Here is a 19,294-nt window from a genome sequence, read left to right on the forward strand (position 1 = left end):
TAAACAAGAGGGAGCCCAATCACCTACCCTTGACATTCACATTACCCAGTGTCATCATCCACATCTAAGGGATCAGCACTGTCCAAATCCAGAGCAGAAAACCTTCTTAAACCTGGTGGTGTGTGACTTCAAGTTTCTCTACCACCTGCCCAATGGTGGCTGCAAAAATACAGCATGACCCAATGGGGGAGAATCTTTTATTGAAAAGGTTGTCTCTTGTATATACTATCAATGTTGGGAAGAGATATGCCCATGATGTATTGGACTGAGTTCAATGCCGTCTGCAAATTCTCACATTCCCGTTCATTCAAATTACCGCGCCAGATCAGCATCAGGTTTAATATTACCTGCACAGGTCATGAGATTTGTTTTATGCGGCAGCAGTACACTGCAAAACACAATTTTAAAACTGTAAATTACAATATATATACCCTGATGTAGACCTGCACATGTTCACCCCCCCCCCCGCCCAACTTCTTGAAGTCAACAATCAGGTCTTTAGTTTTACTGTTATTGAGAGGATGTTTTTGCACTCAACCAGGTGACCCATAATACTTCTGTAAGCTGTCTCTTTGTCACCTGTAATTCGTCCAACAATATAGTTATATCGGCTAATTTGAAGATGGTACTGGAGCCATACTTAGCCAAACATTCATGCGTTTAGGGAGTAGAATGGGGGGGGGGGGGGTGCAAGTAGCATTGAGATGCACCCAAGATGTTATTACCAATCCCCAGTAGGTCTGCCTACAAGGAAGCTGAGTATTCAGTTGCAGAGGGAAATGCAGATGCCTGGGTCTTGAAAGGGGAATTGGATGCAAGAACGAACAGCAGTCTGACATACAAGTTTCTCTTGCCCAGCAGGTCCCAAACAAATTGAAGAACCCCAGAAAGCACATATTCCATTGATCTGTTGTATGGTAGGCAAACTGGAGTGGATCCAGGTGATCTGAGACTAGAAGTAAATTTGCACTATGACAAACCTGATTGATGCAAGTGTCACTGAGGAAGGTGACCATGCTTTTTTTCTGGGCACTGGTACAATAGATGCCTTTTTGAAACAAGTAGGAACCACTGTTCTCAGAAGCAAGAGATCGAATGTGTCTGTAAGCACTCCAACCAATTAGTCCACACAGATCAGAATCAGGTTTATTATCAACGGCATGTGACGTGAAGTTTGTTAATTTAGCAGCAGGTCAATGCAATACATAATCTAGCAGAGAAAAAAAATAATTCATACAATTTAAAAATAATAAGTAAATAAATTACATATATGAATAGATCTTTTAAAACGTGCAAAAATAGTAATACTGTATATTTTTTTTTAAAAAGTGAGGTAGTGTCCAAAGATTCAACGTCCATTTAGGAATCGAATGGCACAGGGGAAGAAGCTGTTCCTGAATCGCTGAGTGTGCGCCTAAAAGCTTGTATCTCCTACCTGATGAAAAGGGGATGCCCTGGGTGCTGGAGATCCTTAATAATGGACACTGCCTTTCTGAGACACCACTCCCTAAAGATGTCCTGGGTACCTTGAGGCCCAAGATGGAGCTGACTAGATTTACAACCTCCTACAGCTTCTTTCGGTCCTGTGCAGTAGCCCCTCCATACCTGACAGCGATGCAGCCTGTCAGAATGCTCTCCAAGGTACAACTACAGAAGTTTTGGAGTTTATTTGTTGACATGCCAAATCTCTTCAAACTCCTAATAAAGTATAGCAGCAGTCTTGCCTTCTCTATAACTATATCGATATGCTGGGACCAAGTTAGATTCTCAGAGATCTTGACACCCAGGAACTTGAAGCTGCTCACTCTCACTTCGCCAGATACACCAGCTGGACCCTTTGAAGGACACCCAGCCATCAACCGCAGAAACTAAAATTACAGGGTCATCCAGAAATGTGAGGCTCATATGAGACACTATGGTTCTCCTTATCAAAAGGTGCATGAGGCACTGAGCACATTCAACAGTGATGGGTCATAACCACTTGTGCTTCCCAATCTCACCTCGTAGAACTTCTACTGTGCAAGACTTCCCATGTTGTTGGACACCCATCTGTGATTCCATTTTATTCCAGAATTACCAAAATTGTCTTCTGGAATTTTTACCTGGATTGCTCATACAACTCTAGGTTGCCAGCCTTAAACAGCCTTGTTCATCCATGGCTTCTGGTTGGGAAGATGAGGAATGCTTTTACAGGTACACACTTGTCCACTAGCTTTTCCATAATCTTTTGGGCCATTAAGACATTAAATGCTGGCTTTGCAGACAAGATCCCAAAAAAGCAAAAGCCACTGCAAATACAGACTAGACAGGGGCCATCGCCATTACTTAGGACCAATAGCACAAAATGTTCCTGCAAATGATGAACTACTTCACATTAATACAGGTGTCCCCCCGTTTTTCGAACATTCACTTTACGACAGCTCGCTGTTACGAAAGGCATACATCAGTACCTGTTTTCACTAACCAAAGAGGATTTTCGCTTTTACGAAAAAAAAAGACACCCGCTTTATACGTGTGTTTACTCCAAGTAAGACTACCATGACCGTGAAGCCTTGCGCGGGCAGTTGTGTGCGCATGTGTGTACGTGCCGATTTTTTCCCTCCAAATCGATTTTGGCTTGCTGTCTTCCCGATTTTGATAAGTGAAACTACACCGTACATACAATATTTCTACTCTATATAGGCTGTATATTTATCATATCATTCCTGCTTTTACTATATGTTAGTGTTATTTTAGGTTTTATGTGTTATTTGGTATGATTTGGTAGGTTGCTCAAAAATTTTTCCCATATAAATTAATAGTAATTGCTTCTTCGTTTTATGACATTTCGGCTTATGAACAGTTTCACAGGAACGCTCTACCTTCAGATAGTGGAGGAAACCTGTACTGTTCTCACTGCAGAGATACAGCATTGTTGAACATAAACTACAAATTTGCCCAAGTCATTTGCCTCCTGAAGAATTGTCAGAACTTACATTAGCAGAAAGTTCTGAATGCAGAAGAAAAATATCATTGTAAAACCTTGGGCTTCAAACACACATACAGCGATTTTTGTATTGATGAAGAATCCAACAATGTGACATTGTAACACAAATTGGGGCAACAACCTAAGGAGGCATTTACGTCTGCAACGTGAAAGTATACTTTGATGTTCACATGTTTAAACACATTTAAAACCTTGCACGCAAAGTCACCAACAATGTTGTTTTGCATGTTTCTTGAATTAATGCTTAATTTGTTATATAAAATGATCGGTACTTAAACATTTTTAATGTAAATAGTATCAAAATTCTGCAATAGCATAATGATTCTCAAAGCAGATTCCTTTCTACAAGTAAAGCCTACATTTATAACTAATGGAAATCATTTCATTTTCAGAATGCAAAGTCTTTTTAATTTTACGCCAACAATTCCCAGAAGTGAAATGGCAAAACTGAAAATACTATGTTTATTTTCTTACTTGACTTTCAAATTTTGTGCCAAATGTTTGGAAATTTCGTCTTCACATGCTTTCATTAAATAAAACCAGAACAGAAAATATTTTGATATTTTAAAAGAATATCACAAATACAACTTTCATTTTTTCTCAAATTATTTAGCAGAATGTCTGTTTATTTTTCAAAAATTTCTCAAATTCAAACACTTTAATACAAATCAGTGTACTAGCCACTGAGTTATCCTGTCCAGTTTCTTTTTTAATCCAAGGTTTGCTGTTTTAACTATTTTATAATAGATGCAATGAAAGATAGATTATGAATAGGAAAAGCACAACCATGTTTCAATTTCCTAGACTTTCTACTACATTTTTTAAAGTAAGGTTTTATTGCTGATTCTATATTGCAGACTTCTAAAAATAATTTAACAAAACTCTTGGTTCTCACTCATTATGATACAATATACAAAAGAGAAGGCTAGAATCTTTCCAAAAATGCATAGGACATTTCAGTTATAGAAGCATTTTATAACAATTTGAAGATTTTAAGTGGCATAAAGCAAACAATGATGTTGGAATCACAAATAAATAGACTGATTTAAACAGTGGCTGCATAAAACGTCTCATTACTTTTAATTTACCATGCCAATGAGAATATTTGTAGTTAATTAACATGATTCCACTGAAAGATGCAAATACCCCCAAGTGGTACTTATTGATTCTACCTGATTTTTAAAAAAATGTACACTGTCATATTTACAAAATACAATATAATAATGAGTAATAAATCACATAGTTAAGTCATACAACAAGTCATACAACATACAAATACAAGATAAGTAATTCATATAAAAGTGATATAGGATGACAATAAACTCTCTCACTCAAATGCATTCCAGTTTAATAGCTGCTCAGATTGACTTGACGCAATCAAAAGTGTACGCTTACAGAGCAACATTCCCTCAAATATCTAGGCCTCAGGCCCATCATTGAGAATGACTAGACACAAAGCTTAAATCTGACCACACTGCAAAATGTAGAAGAAACAAGGATCACAGCTTTTAAGGAATAAAAACTGCACCAATTGCTCCACTTTTAGGAGCACATATTCCAGGCAAGAAGACACATTCACTCCACTCCCCCCCAACACTATATAAGAAGCTATTTTTCCTGGGCTTTGCTTTACATCATTCCATTTGTCTGAAATTTCGCCATATTCCATCCTGATGCCGCATAAATTCAGTAAAGCCTATAGAAATAGGTGATGCACATTTAAAAGCATGCTAAATGCAATATACAATGAACACTATACCTTGGAAACTTTACATTCAGCCTAGTACTTTTGAAAGTAGAACAAACTGAAGTAACAAACTCGAAAAAAATCACAATTTTACAATATGTATGGTTGTGATTTGAAGATGACATTAAGAAATGCATACCAAAGTACATGAGGAGAGCAAGGTTGCAGAAAATAAGGATGCAGAATGAAATCCAAGATGGGATACAGAAAAGGTATGTTTAAATGAGTGGTTTATGAGAGAGAATCATCCAGCACAAAAACAGCCTTATATAGTTGGGTCAGTCATAAAGTGGGTATCTACAGTAATGCCTATTTCCAGCACGAATTACATTCTATGCTATGGCATTTCTAGTACTTATCAGAACGCATGAGTGCCTGCATCCAGAAACTGCTCTTAGCAAATTCTAGGTTTCAATCTGTGTGTGTGAAGATGTTCCTCTAATCTCCAATCTCCCGCCTTAAACCTATCCCTCTGATCAAGGGAAAATTTTCTCGATATTTATGACTTAATTATCTTACAGTAAGACTTCAGATGAGCAATATGGCACCTCAGATCAAACAAGGTACAGCTTTTGGATAACCAGAAAACTGCTTTAGATGCCATTGCAACCATTATGTAAAATGTTTGACAAAAGATTATTTGATAACTTTCTGCTTGCCTTACCAGCTCAGCCTAGAAATTTTAGAGAAGATGTGTGCATTAGTGTGCATTGCAGGGGGAGGTAGACAGTCAGGAGGAGGGATCCACCCCAAAAACCATCATTTGGTGCACAATTCGTAACAGCATCAGCAAAACTGCTGCAGTTCCAACAATAACTTTATCTCAAAAAGTTACATCTTAAACTATGAATATCACTCATTAAGTTTATCATTTACAGTTAACACTATTCAGTAAATTCAGAAAAGTATCATTAAATCTTTAGAAACACAATACCATTTTAGTGGCATAATTCATTAAATCAAAACTTTTAAGCATAAAGAACATGTACAACAAATTCTGTGGATTTCTGAATACTTTTCTTAACAAATAGTTCATGAGGAAGAAGAAAAAAATCAACAGGTGTCTCATTCTAGCTTCTGCACCACAAAAATACAAATACACCCAGCAAAATGCATATTTGTATATTGCAGATTTACTGGGCTCTAAACAAGATGAGCAGTGCATTTTCCTAGAAACACAATACAAAATGGTTTTATGAGACTGGTCGCACAAAGTGAACAAGAAGTTTTAGAATGTAGAAATGAATTTTTCATCTTCTATTATTAAGATCTTCTTTTGCTCTGCCTAGTTTTCCAACCATCTAGTAAATTACAAGTACCAGGAAAAAAAGCCAAGCTGCTAAGACAATTCGCTTGAAAAGTGCAGGTCCAGTAATCTTTGAGTTAAACCTCACTGAGAATAATACAAGCTGCCTATTTGACACCTCATCCACATGTTAAATTCCACACCACACTACCAGTGTGCGACAGCTACAGCACAGAAAAGTAGATAATCATGGTCCTCAAAAGATCTTAAACAAAAAGGGAGATGGTTTTACGATTGCTAGGTTATCACCTGCTATGCAATGTCTGTGAAACATAGAAAACAACCCTAGATAAAATGGAGGGATGCCTGGGATTTGTGGATCCACTCCCTATGTTTTTTTAAATAAATAGTTAGCCTTTGTTGTGCTTATTTTTGTTCCAAATATGAAACATGTTAGCAACAATCTCATTAGAGACACCTGAAACAACCTCTTCCCAAACTACCCTTTTGTTATTTCAAATCTACATTTGGAATTATCAGCCCATTGGTATACTACATGTTCACGCCTACAAATGACTACAGGTCGAGCTCTTAATCTCAAAGGTGAGTGTGAACATGGGAAAGGGCAGGGTTTAGTGGGGGGGGGGTGGAAATAAAGAAGTGAAGAGGCGTGGAAAAGGTTAGCCAATTCCCAACAGTTGAGGGAAGGGTGGGAGGGTGGGGAATAAAAGCTGAGGGCAACTCACCCTGGGATGCTCTTGCACACCTCCTAGCAACTGGTTAGAGCAGCTTTGGCAGAGGCCTGGGAGCAGGTCGCCTGCCCGCCCTCTCGGCAGTGGGGTGGTGCAGGGAGACCTAAAGAGGGGGGAAGAAAAATAAATTTTTAAAATGTGGTGGAGAAATTTAATCTCCAGTCCAATCAATCTCATCCAATTGCATAATAAACTAAACCCTCTTTGGTCCCAATGATTCTTTCAATTTTAATTTCAAGAACTCAGCAAAAGAAAACCTCTCTTTTTCAACTAACTTTTGCCCCTGTAAGCACATTAACTATCTTCCAGGATATAGTTCTGCTGGTGCCAGACAGGATCTGGTGACTCGGCAAGTTGCCAGTCAAGGCAGTGGATGATATGAAGTATACTTGTCTACATAAGTAACAGGTTTGGCCTCTTCACCAAATACTCACTTCAAATAGATCCAACAGTGACTGCTCAGCAACTAGAAACATGGGCAACTCTCCGCTCCATCAGCACTGATATACAAATGAGGCTGGTTCCAAAGGACAGAATTAAATAAATATGGAATGCATGATCCACAAGACTCTTTACCTAATCCTTTCAACACTGTAAATTTCCACTGGAAAAGTCACTTGGAATTCAAGTCATTACCATATAAAAAGAGACACAAAGATAAAGTGAGAGTTATAAATTCCCATTATAAGGTTGGGACCTCCAAAATCTCCTTGCTCTTGCATGTAAAATAGCTCATATGGAATAGAATGATGCAAACAAAAAGCTTGTGGCTGTAAACTCAGTTGAATAAAGACCTGCAAAAACTCATGTCAGGGAGGTAGCACCACCACCACCGCCCCCTGCAACTCCATATCCCCCTAGTCAACCTCCGTCAACCTCCAAGGGTGTATGTATACAGGCCATTTAATTATGAAAGAACACAACAATTTATTTGAATACATATTGAAATTTACACAGTATATATATATATATATATATATATATATTCCATCAAATCCTATACACACACACACATATATATATATATATATATATCCCATCCATGATATTAAATGTTGTAGGAATAAAAGGACAAGGCCAAAGGTTTTCAGGCAATCTAAAGGATGTAATGTAATTAAAGGTGCAGGGAAATAACAATGGACTGCAATGGTGAATAGAAAAGTAGCAAATTCAATTCAGTCCTAAGAAAAGAAAGATAATATACTACTTAAGAAGAGTAAACAAGGCAACAAATGGTAGATTATTAATAAAAAGTAACAATGACAATCTTAAAACATGTCAACAGAGGTATTGAGGACAAGCAGATAATGTGATTATGGATACATTTGCTTCTTTTGGACAAGATGCAGAATAGAAGAAAATGCTAACAGTACAAAACATTAGCTTGATTACATTACAGGAAGAACCTGGTAGCAGAGATTATACACTCGAAATTTACAAGGATGTTGCCAAGTGAAGGGTTGTCAAGACAACACACTTACCAGTTAAGGCTCCTTATTAAAATAGTAGAGTTTAGTTAAGGTGTACAAGCTTATTACATGACTAGATTGGATGAACAGAAGTGACCACCTTAGCAGAGGCTCAACAGGGAGAGATAGGTAAGAGGGGAAAAGCAGCTGCATTTTTATTCACCAGGGAAGATATTTCCTGAAAGGACAGAAGAAGCAGAAATCAGGGTAGCCATTTATTTGGGACACTATGCCACTTAATTGGGGCAGGAGAATGTTGCAGAACAGTTTATAACTGGCATCAGACATGTGCACTTGTGTGGCCGCTGGGCACTACAACCATGATTAGAGAGAAGTTTTTAAAATAGCATCAGATGCATGTGCTTGCACTCAAAGAGCAGTGATTTCGTCACTGATAGTTGGTGAGAAATAAGTAACAAGAATTTCAGAACTGCTTTGCTCACTGCGGTTTCAAGCAATTAGGTTTGGAGATGACAGAAACGACCATGAGTGAAAATGAAAGGATTTCACTACTTCAAGCTAGGAACTACAATCATCTTGAATATTACAACGAAAATGAAGATTTGTTGGAAGCAATCGTTGATAGTATTGCATGAAGGCAGTCCATTACCTACACTAGGTGCATGCACTGCATTTGTTCATTTACAACAATCAAAAGGCGGCAGCAGTGGTTCCTCCATTGATACCACTAGGAACTAATAGTTTTATAATATTGGAGCAGTATTGATAGTGTTCTAGTTTGTTCAATAGTCATTAAAATACATCATTTGTTACTTAAACAGTACCGTCTTTTTTTTAATACCTTAACTATTTCCATGAAACTTCAGCTAATTGGACAGCCACTTAATTGGACCAAAATGTACTTGTCCCAATTAACTAGAATCCACTGTACATGGATGAGCATTTGATTCCATAATCTGCATGGATCTGGACCAAGCGCTTGCAGATGAATAAATTTTACTCAGCTGGCATTGACAAGACATTAAATTTCGATATACATATCATAAAATGGCATAAATATGAATCAGTAAACAAATGATTCACATGAAATCTTGTCACCAATAGTCCCTGCAAGTTGGCTGCAGAGTACAGACCCTGAATGAAATAGGATTTGTGCTTTACACCTGAGAAGATACATGGTCTAAATGTGCTAACAGGCAAGTTAATTAGACTACAAAATTATGTTTCACATTGAAGTCCAAGCTTGTTTGCAGTGCACTTCACAACAAATGTTGGTTGATTATTTGAAGATTTACACATAAATAAAAACTTTTGGACATTTTACCAGAGTCCAAAATAGTATGCTAGCAAGGGAGGTGGTCACAAAAGCAAAATATTGGCAGGAAAGGTTTATTTATTAATGCGCCTAAAAATGTGGTCTTATTACCTCAAAGAAAGTTTAATTTATTTTACTGTGCCACTAGCGAAGTACATGGCAAAATTGTAATCCAGCAATTCCACAGAATCGACCATCTCAAAGGAAATTTAATTCAGTTACATGACTAAGCACATTCACTAATTTCATCGCATGATTCTTGCAAGATTCACAAAGTGAAATGCACCTATGTTTTCGATCTGTAACAATGACTGATGCAAATTTGTCTTACGACCAAGTAAAGCTACAGTGCATTTCTAAAAACAGTCAAAGGTAACTTCAAAATTTAAATTCCAGCACCATCCACCCACCCATTTCTTCACTTGAAATGCTGCTTGCCCGCAGCAGTACTACACGTGCTAATTTGATTAGAAATGGGGGAAGGGTAGCATTTAAACTGCGCCGTGATCATGAATGCGCTGTCATCAGCATATTCGCCCGTTTACAACTATTCCTCATGAAAACTAAAATAGCATGGCAATAAGAGAGACAGACGAGAGAAATCGAACTCAAAATTCACATTTACTTAAAATTTCACAGTTCACATATGCTATTACAAAATCTATAATGTCGTACGTTCATAGAAAACACGTTTTCTTCCATTAGAATTATGGGTAAAGTTAAATAATCTGTGCCCCGGTTGGTAGCAATCGCTAATACCACCCGTGTAATTAAAATTAAACACTTTATATTCGATTGTAAACTATTACAGAAGTAATCAAACCAAGGGATGAAAAAATATCCTGATCATATACACAACTCCGGTCGAACCAAAATAAATTTGCTTTAATTCCCGTGGAAAGACCTGCAGCTGGCCGACCAATAATCCTCCTAGGTAGCAAATAGCTAATAGCACTCGCAATACTGCAGTAAGCAGAAGACTATTTTTGTCAGAAATGACACAATTGAGGCCAGATTTCATGCTAAAGGTCTTGAATATACAGACAGCTCTTTCAAACAATACAAACACCTGCATTTGTAGAGATTAAAAACTGAACTTTTAAACAGACACGTGGCCTCTAAACTAATCCAATTAGCTGCTGCAAGTCAGCAAACCAAAAGATGACTCGACTTTCAGTGCTCGGCAAAAGTAGTACTTGTTTTTTAAAAACTTAGTTTGTCCAAGTACTAATAACAGCAAATATATTCGTAGCCAGCAATAATCAAGCAATAAAGCCAATCACCTCTTCACTGTCACCTCACAGCTTCAAAGTAACCAACTACCAGGTTTAAAATCGACTTCGTGCACAAACCTGTCTCCTGACTGCTGACGTTCACGCTGTTAGCAGTGACCATGTTTTTCTTCTTCGTCCAAGGGTTGATTTTGGGAGGGGGCGCTTCGGTGAACTTCAGCGATTTATCTGCCGGCTCCCTCTGGTTGTGGTCGTTCTCCTTGTTCTCTTTCTCGGCGTCGGTCGCTATCTCCAAAGGGCCGCTTCGCTCTCCAGAGCGATCTCGCCCTGTGGTCTGCGGTTCCAACCTCGCCGGCAGGCCGTTACCGGCGTCCTCGTCTCCTCCTGATGCAGACGATACGGAGCGGTGGCGGTCCGCCGGTTCCACCCGAGAGCTGACGCCGCTACTGCTGCCAACCGGCTGCGGGTCGTGATCGGTGGACTGAAGCATTGGTGTCTCAACGTCGGTGGCCATCGTGCACCGAACGGATGAACCGATGTCGGGTTCACCGCTGTTCCCCTCTCCTCTATAGCCCCCGCAAATAACTTGTCTTTAAAATTACTCGCGATTTACTGTTGGAATTAAAAAAAGAAAAACGAACAATTAAATTAAAGGAAGAGGGGCTGCTTCATTTCTTAAAAATCACATGGTCACTAGAGTTAAAAAGCAGTAAGCGCCTCCCAACCCAGACTCACTCCGTTGCAGGTAAACTTAGTCATTTAAAAAAAAAGATATTTTTCTTTTAAATGGGGGGTTTTGGGTAGCAGAGACAGAATCTAAAATAATCAAAAATATAAGTGGCCGGTGTGGCAACAGCTGGCCCAGGGTTAGGTAAGAGGGGGAGAAGGGTGCAGAACTAATAAATGTAATTAGTTGAGCGGCACCTTCTGCAGATGCTGTAAGGGGCGGCCGGCGAGGGAAGGGCGCTCGGAGCCGGACCGCCAGCTCTCGGCCACCACGTGCGAGCAGCACTGACGTGGCCGTGGCCGCGGCCGCCGCCGCCGTTCGCCCGCTCGCCGGCCCCGGCAGCGCTCCGCCGCCCGCCGCTCCGTGCCATTGTTACGACACACAGCTGTTACTGTGGAAACTGGCCTTGTTTATTGTGTTTTTTCCCTCTCCATCTTGAGCCCCGGTAGAATTATTTTTTGTTTAATTTAAAGGCGTATAAACGGTGTGGAGAGGAAGCACAGGCCAGGGTTCCGTGGGGGTGGGGGAAGGAAAGGCAGCAGAAGCGGGTCAGCTCAATGCCATGCATCGGCCCATCAATAGGCAGAGTAATCTCCCCCCCCCCCCTTCGTCTTGCCCTCCCTTCAGCGGGGTCCGAAATAGAAGCGACAGAAACCTCCAAAGGTGGGGGGGGGGGAACGACAAGAAGAAAAAGGTGGTTAAATTAAGAAAAACACAAGGTCAAACGTCTCACCGGGATTGCTTCTAGGGGGTGAAAAACATGTCTCTTTTTTGCGGGGGGGAATCCAACTCGCGAGGAAGACTGAGCAGAAGAAATTAAACGGAATGTGCAGGAGAACACGGGCCAGAGGCAGCAATATGGAGGACTAGAGGACGAGTCACTCTTCCCTTCGAACCCGGGCAACAAACGTGGTTCCTCGCCAACCTCCACTCACTCGCCTCGTTGTTCTGAATCACGGCCTCAAACCCCTCCCTCCAGGACCGCCCGGGATCGGTCTCCAAGGGACTACTCCGTGCCGTCCTCCTTCCCGTGTCCACTCACTCGCAGTACTCGCCGGATCTCTGGCCCACCGCCTGCTTCCATTTGCCTTAAGTTAAGACATAGTTTGCACCCACCATGTTAATCCGACAGCTTTTTTGTGTGGGTGAGGGTGGTGGGTAATGGCACTGCGCATGTGCACCAGAGCCTTCACGCCGTCCTTGCGGCGACGGGCTGGCGCATGCGCGCCGGCTCCTCCCTCCGGCGCTGTACGCTTCGAAAAATACCGTCGGAAGTACAGTACGTGTCCCTGCTGGAGCGTGAGTGTGCTAATGTCCCCTCTGCTTGGAGATCTAAAACAACACACGCATTCATTCTTTTAAAAAACCAGAGGACAGAAATCGGAAACAAAAACAGGGAATAATGAAATGCTAAGCAGAGCAGTTTTTGAACCTGGAACGACAATCTGTTGGAAGAACTCAGCGGGTCGAACAGCGTCTATGGATGGAAAAGATTCCCTTCTTACCACAGATGCCGCCTGGCCCCTTGGATTCTTCCAGCATTTTCTGTTTTTATTTCATTTAAAAAATATATAATCTGAAATTCAACTTTTTTTTCCCTGCAAGCTATCGCCATACACCTTGAGTGGGCGTGTTCTCATTCTTTATTTCCATTGGAAATGGAGAAAGCTGATCTAAGCGAACAAAATTCTGAAGTAATATTTGTTTCCACTATAAAATCAGTACCACCTCTGTTCATGTGTAGAGAATAAAACACATTATGACTATGCTTAGGAATATTTCTTGTACAGTATATAGTAAGGTGGTGATGCATCCAAGGGATACATAAAGTCAGAAGCAAAACAAAGTAAACAAGCTGGAAAATACTGGCTAAAGAGAGTAATATTTTCTAGCAATTCTTATCCTGAGAATATAAGACAGAACAGGAAATAAAAAACATCAAGTAGAGGCTGGAAATCTGAAATAAAAACGGGAAAAAATGAAAGAAACCTAACTGGAGAGAGAAGAAAGATCATGCTTCAGACTATTGCCTCTTCATCAGAATTGGGACAGTGAGAAAAACAAAGTATTAAAAACAGAAAAAATACTAATATCTAAAAGGCTAATCAGGCAGTGTCCATGGAATGAAATTCAGAGTTCATGTTTCAAATCTGATACCCTGTCATAACTAGGAAAGAGAGAAAAGGCTGATTTTTATTTGGGGAGGGGTCACAAGGGAATGGGTAGAATACCTTTGATAGGGTGATACCAAATGAGTAAATATGGTGGTTAGAGGTTGATTAATTTTCTTAGTCTGTATTATGGGATGCCACCTTCCTGAGGCACCATCTCCTGAAGAAGTCCTTGATGGTGGGAAATGTTGTGCCCAAGATGGTGCTGGCTGTTTTTGCCCCTTGTGATCCTATGCATTGGAGCCTCTATACCAGTCTGTGATACATCCAGAGTGTTTGATGACATATTAAATCACTTCAAACACCTAACAAAGTAGAGTCACTGGCTTGCCTTCTTCATGTTTGCATCAATGTGTTTGGGCCTTGACAAAGCCTTAAATATGTTGACACTCAGGAACTAAAGCCGCCCACTCTTCCCACTGACACTTCAATGAAGACTGGTACATGTTCTCATAAGTTTGCCCTCCCAAAGTCCACAATCGATTCCTTGGTCCTGCTGATGTTAAGTGCAAGGTTGTTATTGGGACACTCAACCAGCCAAACCTATTTCACCCATGTACACCTCCTTCATTGCCACCTGAAATTTTACCAACAGTAGTGTCATGTAAGCAGTTATAAATGGTGTTTACACTGTACTTAGCCATACAGTTATGCATGGAGAGCAGAGCAGTGAGTTAACCACACATCCTTGAGGTACACCTTTATTGATTTTGTGAGGAGATGTTATCACCAATTCATGCTGACTGTGGTTTCCTGATGAAGAAATCAATGATTCATTTGCAAAGGGAGGTATAGAGGCCTTCTAAACAGAGATTTAGAAGCTTGTTGACTGATAGTGAAGGGAGTCTGAATGCATCTGATCTGCTAAGCAATAATACCACATTGGGAACATTGAATGTACACCCCAGTACACTGTATTAAAAGTGGGAATGAATACTTGCTTTATTTGCAGTGTCCCTGAATGGAGGGATAGAAGTAAAAGTACAGGTGTTGCTTTTCCCACTGTTGCATGAGAAAGTGCTTGAAGACAGGGATTGGTTGGTGAGGAGGGAGTGGATCTGAATGATGAAATGTTGAAAGAGGAAAGAAATATGCATCTAGTGATCTCTTTTGCTTTTCCTGGGTAGTTTAAAGCTGTGGGGGTGGGTGACAGTGGTGGGAAAGATGGGAATTTCTGTACTTATATGGAAATCAAAGTTCTCCAAGTAATAACTGTCTTTGATGCCATCTAAGAGAGGTAAATAAATATTAACCTTAGCTTACCCATTTGATCCATTCCTTTGCTTGCACATGTCCTGTTAAGATGTCTCAATATGGTCAATCTATTTCACCCATGTACACTTCCTTCATTGCCTCTCTCTACTAGATTGTGTATTGCATTGAACTGCTGCTGCTAAGTTAACAAATTTCACATCACATGCCCATGATAATAAACCTGATTCTGGTCCCCACAACTTGGCTTAAAAACAGCATTAGATATATTGCATTTGGTCATCTCATTCATTTTCATGTGCTTTAATTCTGATTACCTCCTGCATTGCATCTTATCAAAAGCCTTATGAAAATCTTAAAGACCTAGTGATCCTCTTATTTTTCTAGTAAAAACTTCAAATTACAATAGATTTTTCAAACACAATTTCCTTTCATAAATCCAAATTAATTTTGTCCAATTCTACCATCATTTCCTAAATGCCCTGTTACCATTTTCTAAATAAATTTTAATAATTTCCCTACTATTGATGTAAGGGAGTGTAATCACATGGTTTCTCTCTCCCTCTGTTCTTAAATGGTGAGCTTTTAATACCTTATAATTTGCAGGACTTCTTCTGAAATCTATGGAATTTGCGAAGTTGAACATCTCCACAACTATCGTTTTCAAGATCCAGGTTGTGAATCAATAGGAACTAGGAGTTTATGGGCTTTCAGTTCCATTATTTTTTCCCACCTTCTTATTCAATTTTAGGCTATTGTTCTCTGCTATGTCTGGGAGGACTTTGTCTTCCATGCAGCCAATCACAATTGTTTTTTGTTTAATTTCTCCATATTCCACAAAATAACTCAAAGGAAACCACATTAACTTTAATATATCTTTTCAATTTTACATATTTATGGAAGCCTTAATTGGTTGATTTTATAGTCTTTGGAAGATTAATTACATGACAGCTGCATGACAAATGACAAATAATTATTTATATACACCATGGATGTGAGTTTAAGGATGCATTCAGCCTCAATTTATTACCAATGCATAATAATGCAATGACATTGCTCAAACCAGCATCAGGAGATGGATTAAAGAATGGTAACAGGTACACATTCAACTTAACCAATACAGTTCAACAACGTTGGCCAGATACAATGGTCATTTTTTTTCTTTATATGCTTTCTTCTGTACTTTGATTACCTCTTCCACATATACTTCTTAAATCTAAAATCCCCAGAGCCGTCTCCACTAATCCTGTCTTCTCTGCTCCTGAGTGCCTATGCTCTTCACCTTTTGCTCCACCTCTTCTCCCTACTCTCGCACTGAGCAGCTTTCCCTATCTTATTTCCAATCCTCTCCATTCCTTTCCTCCACTCACTAATGCTAGCCTCTTTCCTGCTCCACTCTTTCCCAATTCCACCTCACATCACCTGCCAACTGCAAGAAATAGAACATCTGAGAATAGATGCAGAAGCTCCTGTTAAGTATATTTTCAGAAGTGGCAAGCATGGCTTTGATGGTAGGAGACAATTGATATTCAGGCTCCTCAGACAGGTTTAATCAAAATATGCTTTCCATAGTACCAGTCAATATCAAAACAATTACCTTACCAAGGTATCAGGTAAGGTGTTGAAGATGGATTTTGTAAACCAGAGACATGTTTGCAAGGTAGATAAAACTTATACAATGTATTCCTAGAAAGTGGGAATAAATTAACACCCTTTATACTCAGAGACCTTCATAATCGCATTCCAATGTCTGCATTTCTAGAGTGTCCAATTGGTTGTAGAAAGTACCACATAAATCCAAGTTTTTTTCCTTTTATGATTACAGTATAAATACATCTCTGCTTGCCCACCTGCCAGATGCTTGCACTAAAACTGAACTTTCAATGAAACTTTGGCTTTCATCCTAATAGCTGATGGTTCACTGTAAATATTGGATTACAGTTTTGTGATGCACAATTAAATCCCAATTCTTACTGCAGCAAGAAAAGCGTTTAATGGCAGTTTTTTTTTAGCTGGCAGTAAATCTTTTTCAATTGTAGGTTCTTAAGTTATGGGCACAAATAATTGAAATGATATTAAACTATTTTCATATTCAGGAATCTGGTACTTTGCTTATATTATTTTGAATCTGATTTTCACCATTTTAATTCCTAATGAAATTGATAGGAAATTTTAGTTTAACTTAAATGACCATTGTATATAATTTTAAGGTTGCACACACACACACAGAAAATTACATGTCTATTCTCAGGGTTCAGTTTTATTACCTTACTCATATTTATTTGCAAACCTTTTAATATTGTTGTCAATTGATGTAATACAAGACAGTAAACAATAACTATTGCTGTAGGACATAATATCTGAAAATATAGTTATAAATGATGGAAAAGTGAACCTTCAGAACTGGATTAGAAGGCTTGGAATACAGAAAACAATGGAAATGAATGAGCAGCCTTTAGATAAAGAATAGCAGAGCTTAGATTAGTTGAAGAAGAAAAAAAACTCATTTTTGGATAGAATTGGAAGTGGACATTGATATAAATAGATATAAGAGAGAAGATATTAGAAGACTGGTCACAAAAAGGTTTGTTTGACAAACCTTATTGAATTTTTTGAAGTAGTTATGAGGAATGTTGACGAGGGTAAGGCAGTGGATGTAGTCTGTATGGACTTCAGCAAGGCCTTTGACAAAGTTCCACATGGAAGGTTAGTTAAGAAGGTTCAGTCGTTAGGTATTAATGCTGGAGTAATAAAATGGATTCAACAGTGACTAGATGGGAGATGCCAGAGAGTAGTGGTGGATAATTGTTTATCGGGATGAAGGCCGGTGACTAGCGGGGTGCCTCAGGGATCTGTTTTGGGCCCAATGTTGTTTGTAATATACATAAATGATCTGGATGATGGGGTGGTAAATTGGATTAATAAGTATGCCGATGATACTAAGGTAGGAGGTGTTGTGGATAATGAGGTGAGTTTTCAAAGCTTGCAGGGAGATTTATGCCGGTTAGAACAATGGGCTGAACGTTGGCAGATGGAGTTTAATGCTGAGAAGTGTGAGGTTCTACATTTTGGCAGGAATAATCCAAATAGAACATACAGGGTAAATGGTAGGGCATTGAGGAATGCAGTGGAACAGAGAGATCTAGGAATAACAGTGCATAGTTCCCTGAAGGTGGAGTCTCATGTAGATAGGGTGGTGAAGAAGGCTTTTGGAACGCTGGCCTTTATAAATCAGAGCATTGAGTACAGAAGTTGGGATGTAATGTTAAAATTGTACAAGGCATTGGTAAGGCCAAATTTGGAATATTGTGTACAGTTCTGGTCACCGAATTATAGGAAAGATATCAATAAACTAGAGAGAGTGCAGAGACGATTTACTAGGATGTTATGTGGGTTTCAGCACTTAAGTTACAGAGAAAGGTTGAACAAGTTAGGTCTCTATTCATTGGAGCGTAGAAGGTTGAGGGGGGATTTGATCGAGGTATTTAAAATTTTGAGAGGGATAGATAGAGTTGACGTGAATAGGCTGTTTCCATTGAGAGTAGGGGAGATTCAAACGAGAGGACATGATTTGAGAGTTAGGGGGCAAAAGTTTAAGGGAAACACGAGGGGGTATTTCTTTACTCAGAGAGTGATAGCTGTGTGGAATGAGCTTCCTGTAGAAGTAGTAGAGGATAGTTCAGTTGTGTCATTTAAGGTAAAATTGGATAGGTATATGGACAGGAAAGGAGTGGAGGGTTATGGGCTGAGTGCGGGTACTTGGGACTAGGTGAGATTAAGAGTTCGGCACGGACTAGGAGGGCCGGAATGGCCTGTTTCCGTGCTGTGATTGTTATATGGTTATAAAAATATGAGAATTGCAGTACTAAGGAAATGGCAAACCAGAACTCATTGCAAGTTTGCCAGCAAGGCCCTGGCTGACACAATCAACATATGGAAGTTCAAATAATGAACCATCAATATGCTGATCAGTCTGGTTTAGTCTGACGTAATTATCATTGGAGTAGATGGAATTTAATCTTATGAAGTTCAGCTGGAAAAACATGAAAATATTAAAGATGACCTAAATGCTTTGCAGAAACTTTGATACCTATGAAGTGCCAAATGAATGTCAAATAATGGAATGCGTCACCCATAACCCACCATCACCATTGATGTCATTGGTTTGGAAATCCTTGTCTTTACACTAGGAGTGAAATGCAGAACGTCTCATTGAGTCTAACTAACCACATCTGTTAAATTGTGAAACATACTGTACTAAGCTCTCTTATCAGACTATTATACATTTATAAATGTTTGTTATAATGTTAGAGTTAAGAATAATTTAGATCTCCCATTTAAGAAATTGTTCAATCTTGTGTTGAATAATTAAAGTGCATCAAGAGCTTGAACAGTCAATGTAAATGATTATGTATATTTAGTTAAGCAGCAATAGCACAACATTGCTGAAGCTTTATAATTCTATTAAAGGTCAGA

The 19,294-nt window shown here is 39.2% G+C and overlaps 1 protein-coding gene across 7 annotated transcripts in view; it reads right to left on the minus strand.

Annotated features, from left to right (window-relative positions):
* The window catches only part of LOC140726422 (la-related protein 1B-like), a 68,721-nt gene extending 56,109 nt beyond the window's left edge, over positions 1 to 12,612 (minus strand). For 3 of the 7 annotated variants that reach the window (XM_073042796.1, XM_073042795.1, XM_073042790.1), the window contains exons 1-2: positions 12,169 to 12,612; positions 10,829 to 11,320 (exon numbers count right to left, since the gene is read on the minus strand). In XM_073042796.1, coding sequence (XP_072898897.1) covers positions 10,829 to 11,222 — 394 coding nt within the window. In that variant the 5' untranslated portion in view covers positions 11,223 to 11,320; positions 12,169 to 12,612. The remainder of the gene's footprint in view (positions 1 to 10,828; positions 11,321 to 12,168) is intronic. The other 4 variants (XM_073042792.1, XM_073042791.1, XM_073042793.1 and 1 more) reach the window with 4 other exon arrangements.
* Positions 12,613 to 19,294: the final 6,682 nt, after the last annotated feature.

Source organism: Hemitrygon akajei, chromosome 4, assembly GCF_048418815.1.
Source record: "Hemitrygon akajei chromosome 4, sHemAka1.3, whole genome shotgun sequence".
Classification (NCBI taxonomy): Eukaryota; Metazoa; Chordata; class Chondrichthyes; order Myliobatiformes; family Dasyatidae; genus Hemitrygon; species Hemitrygon akajei.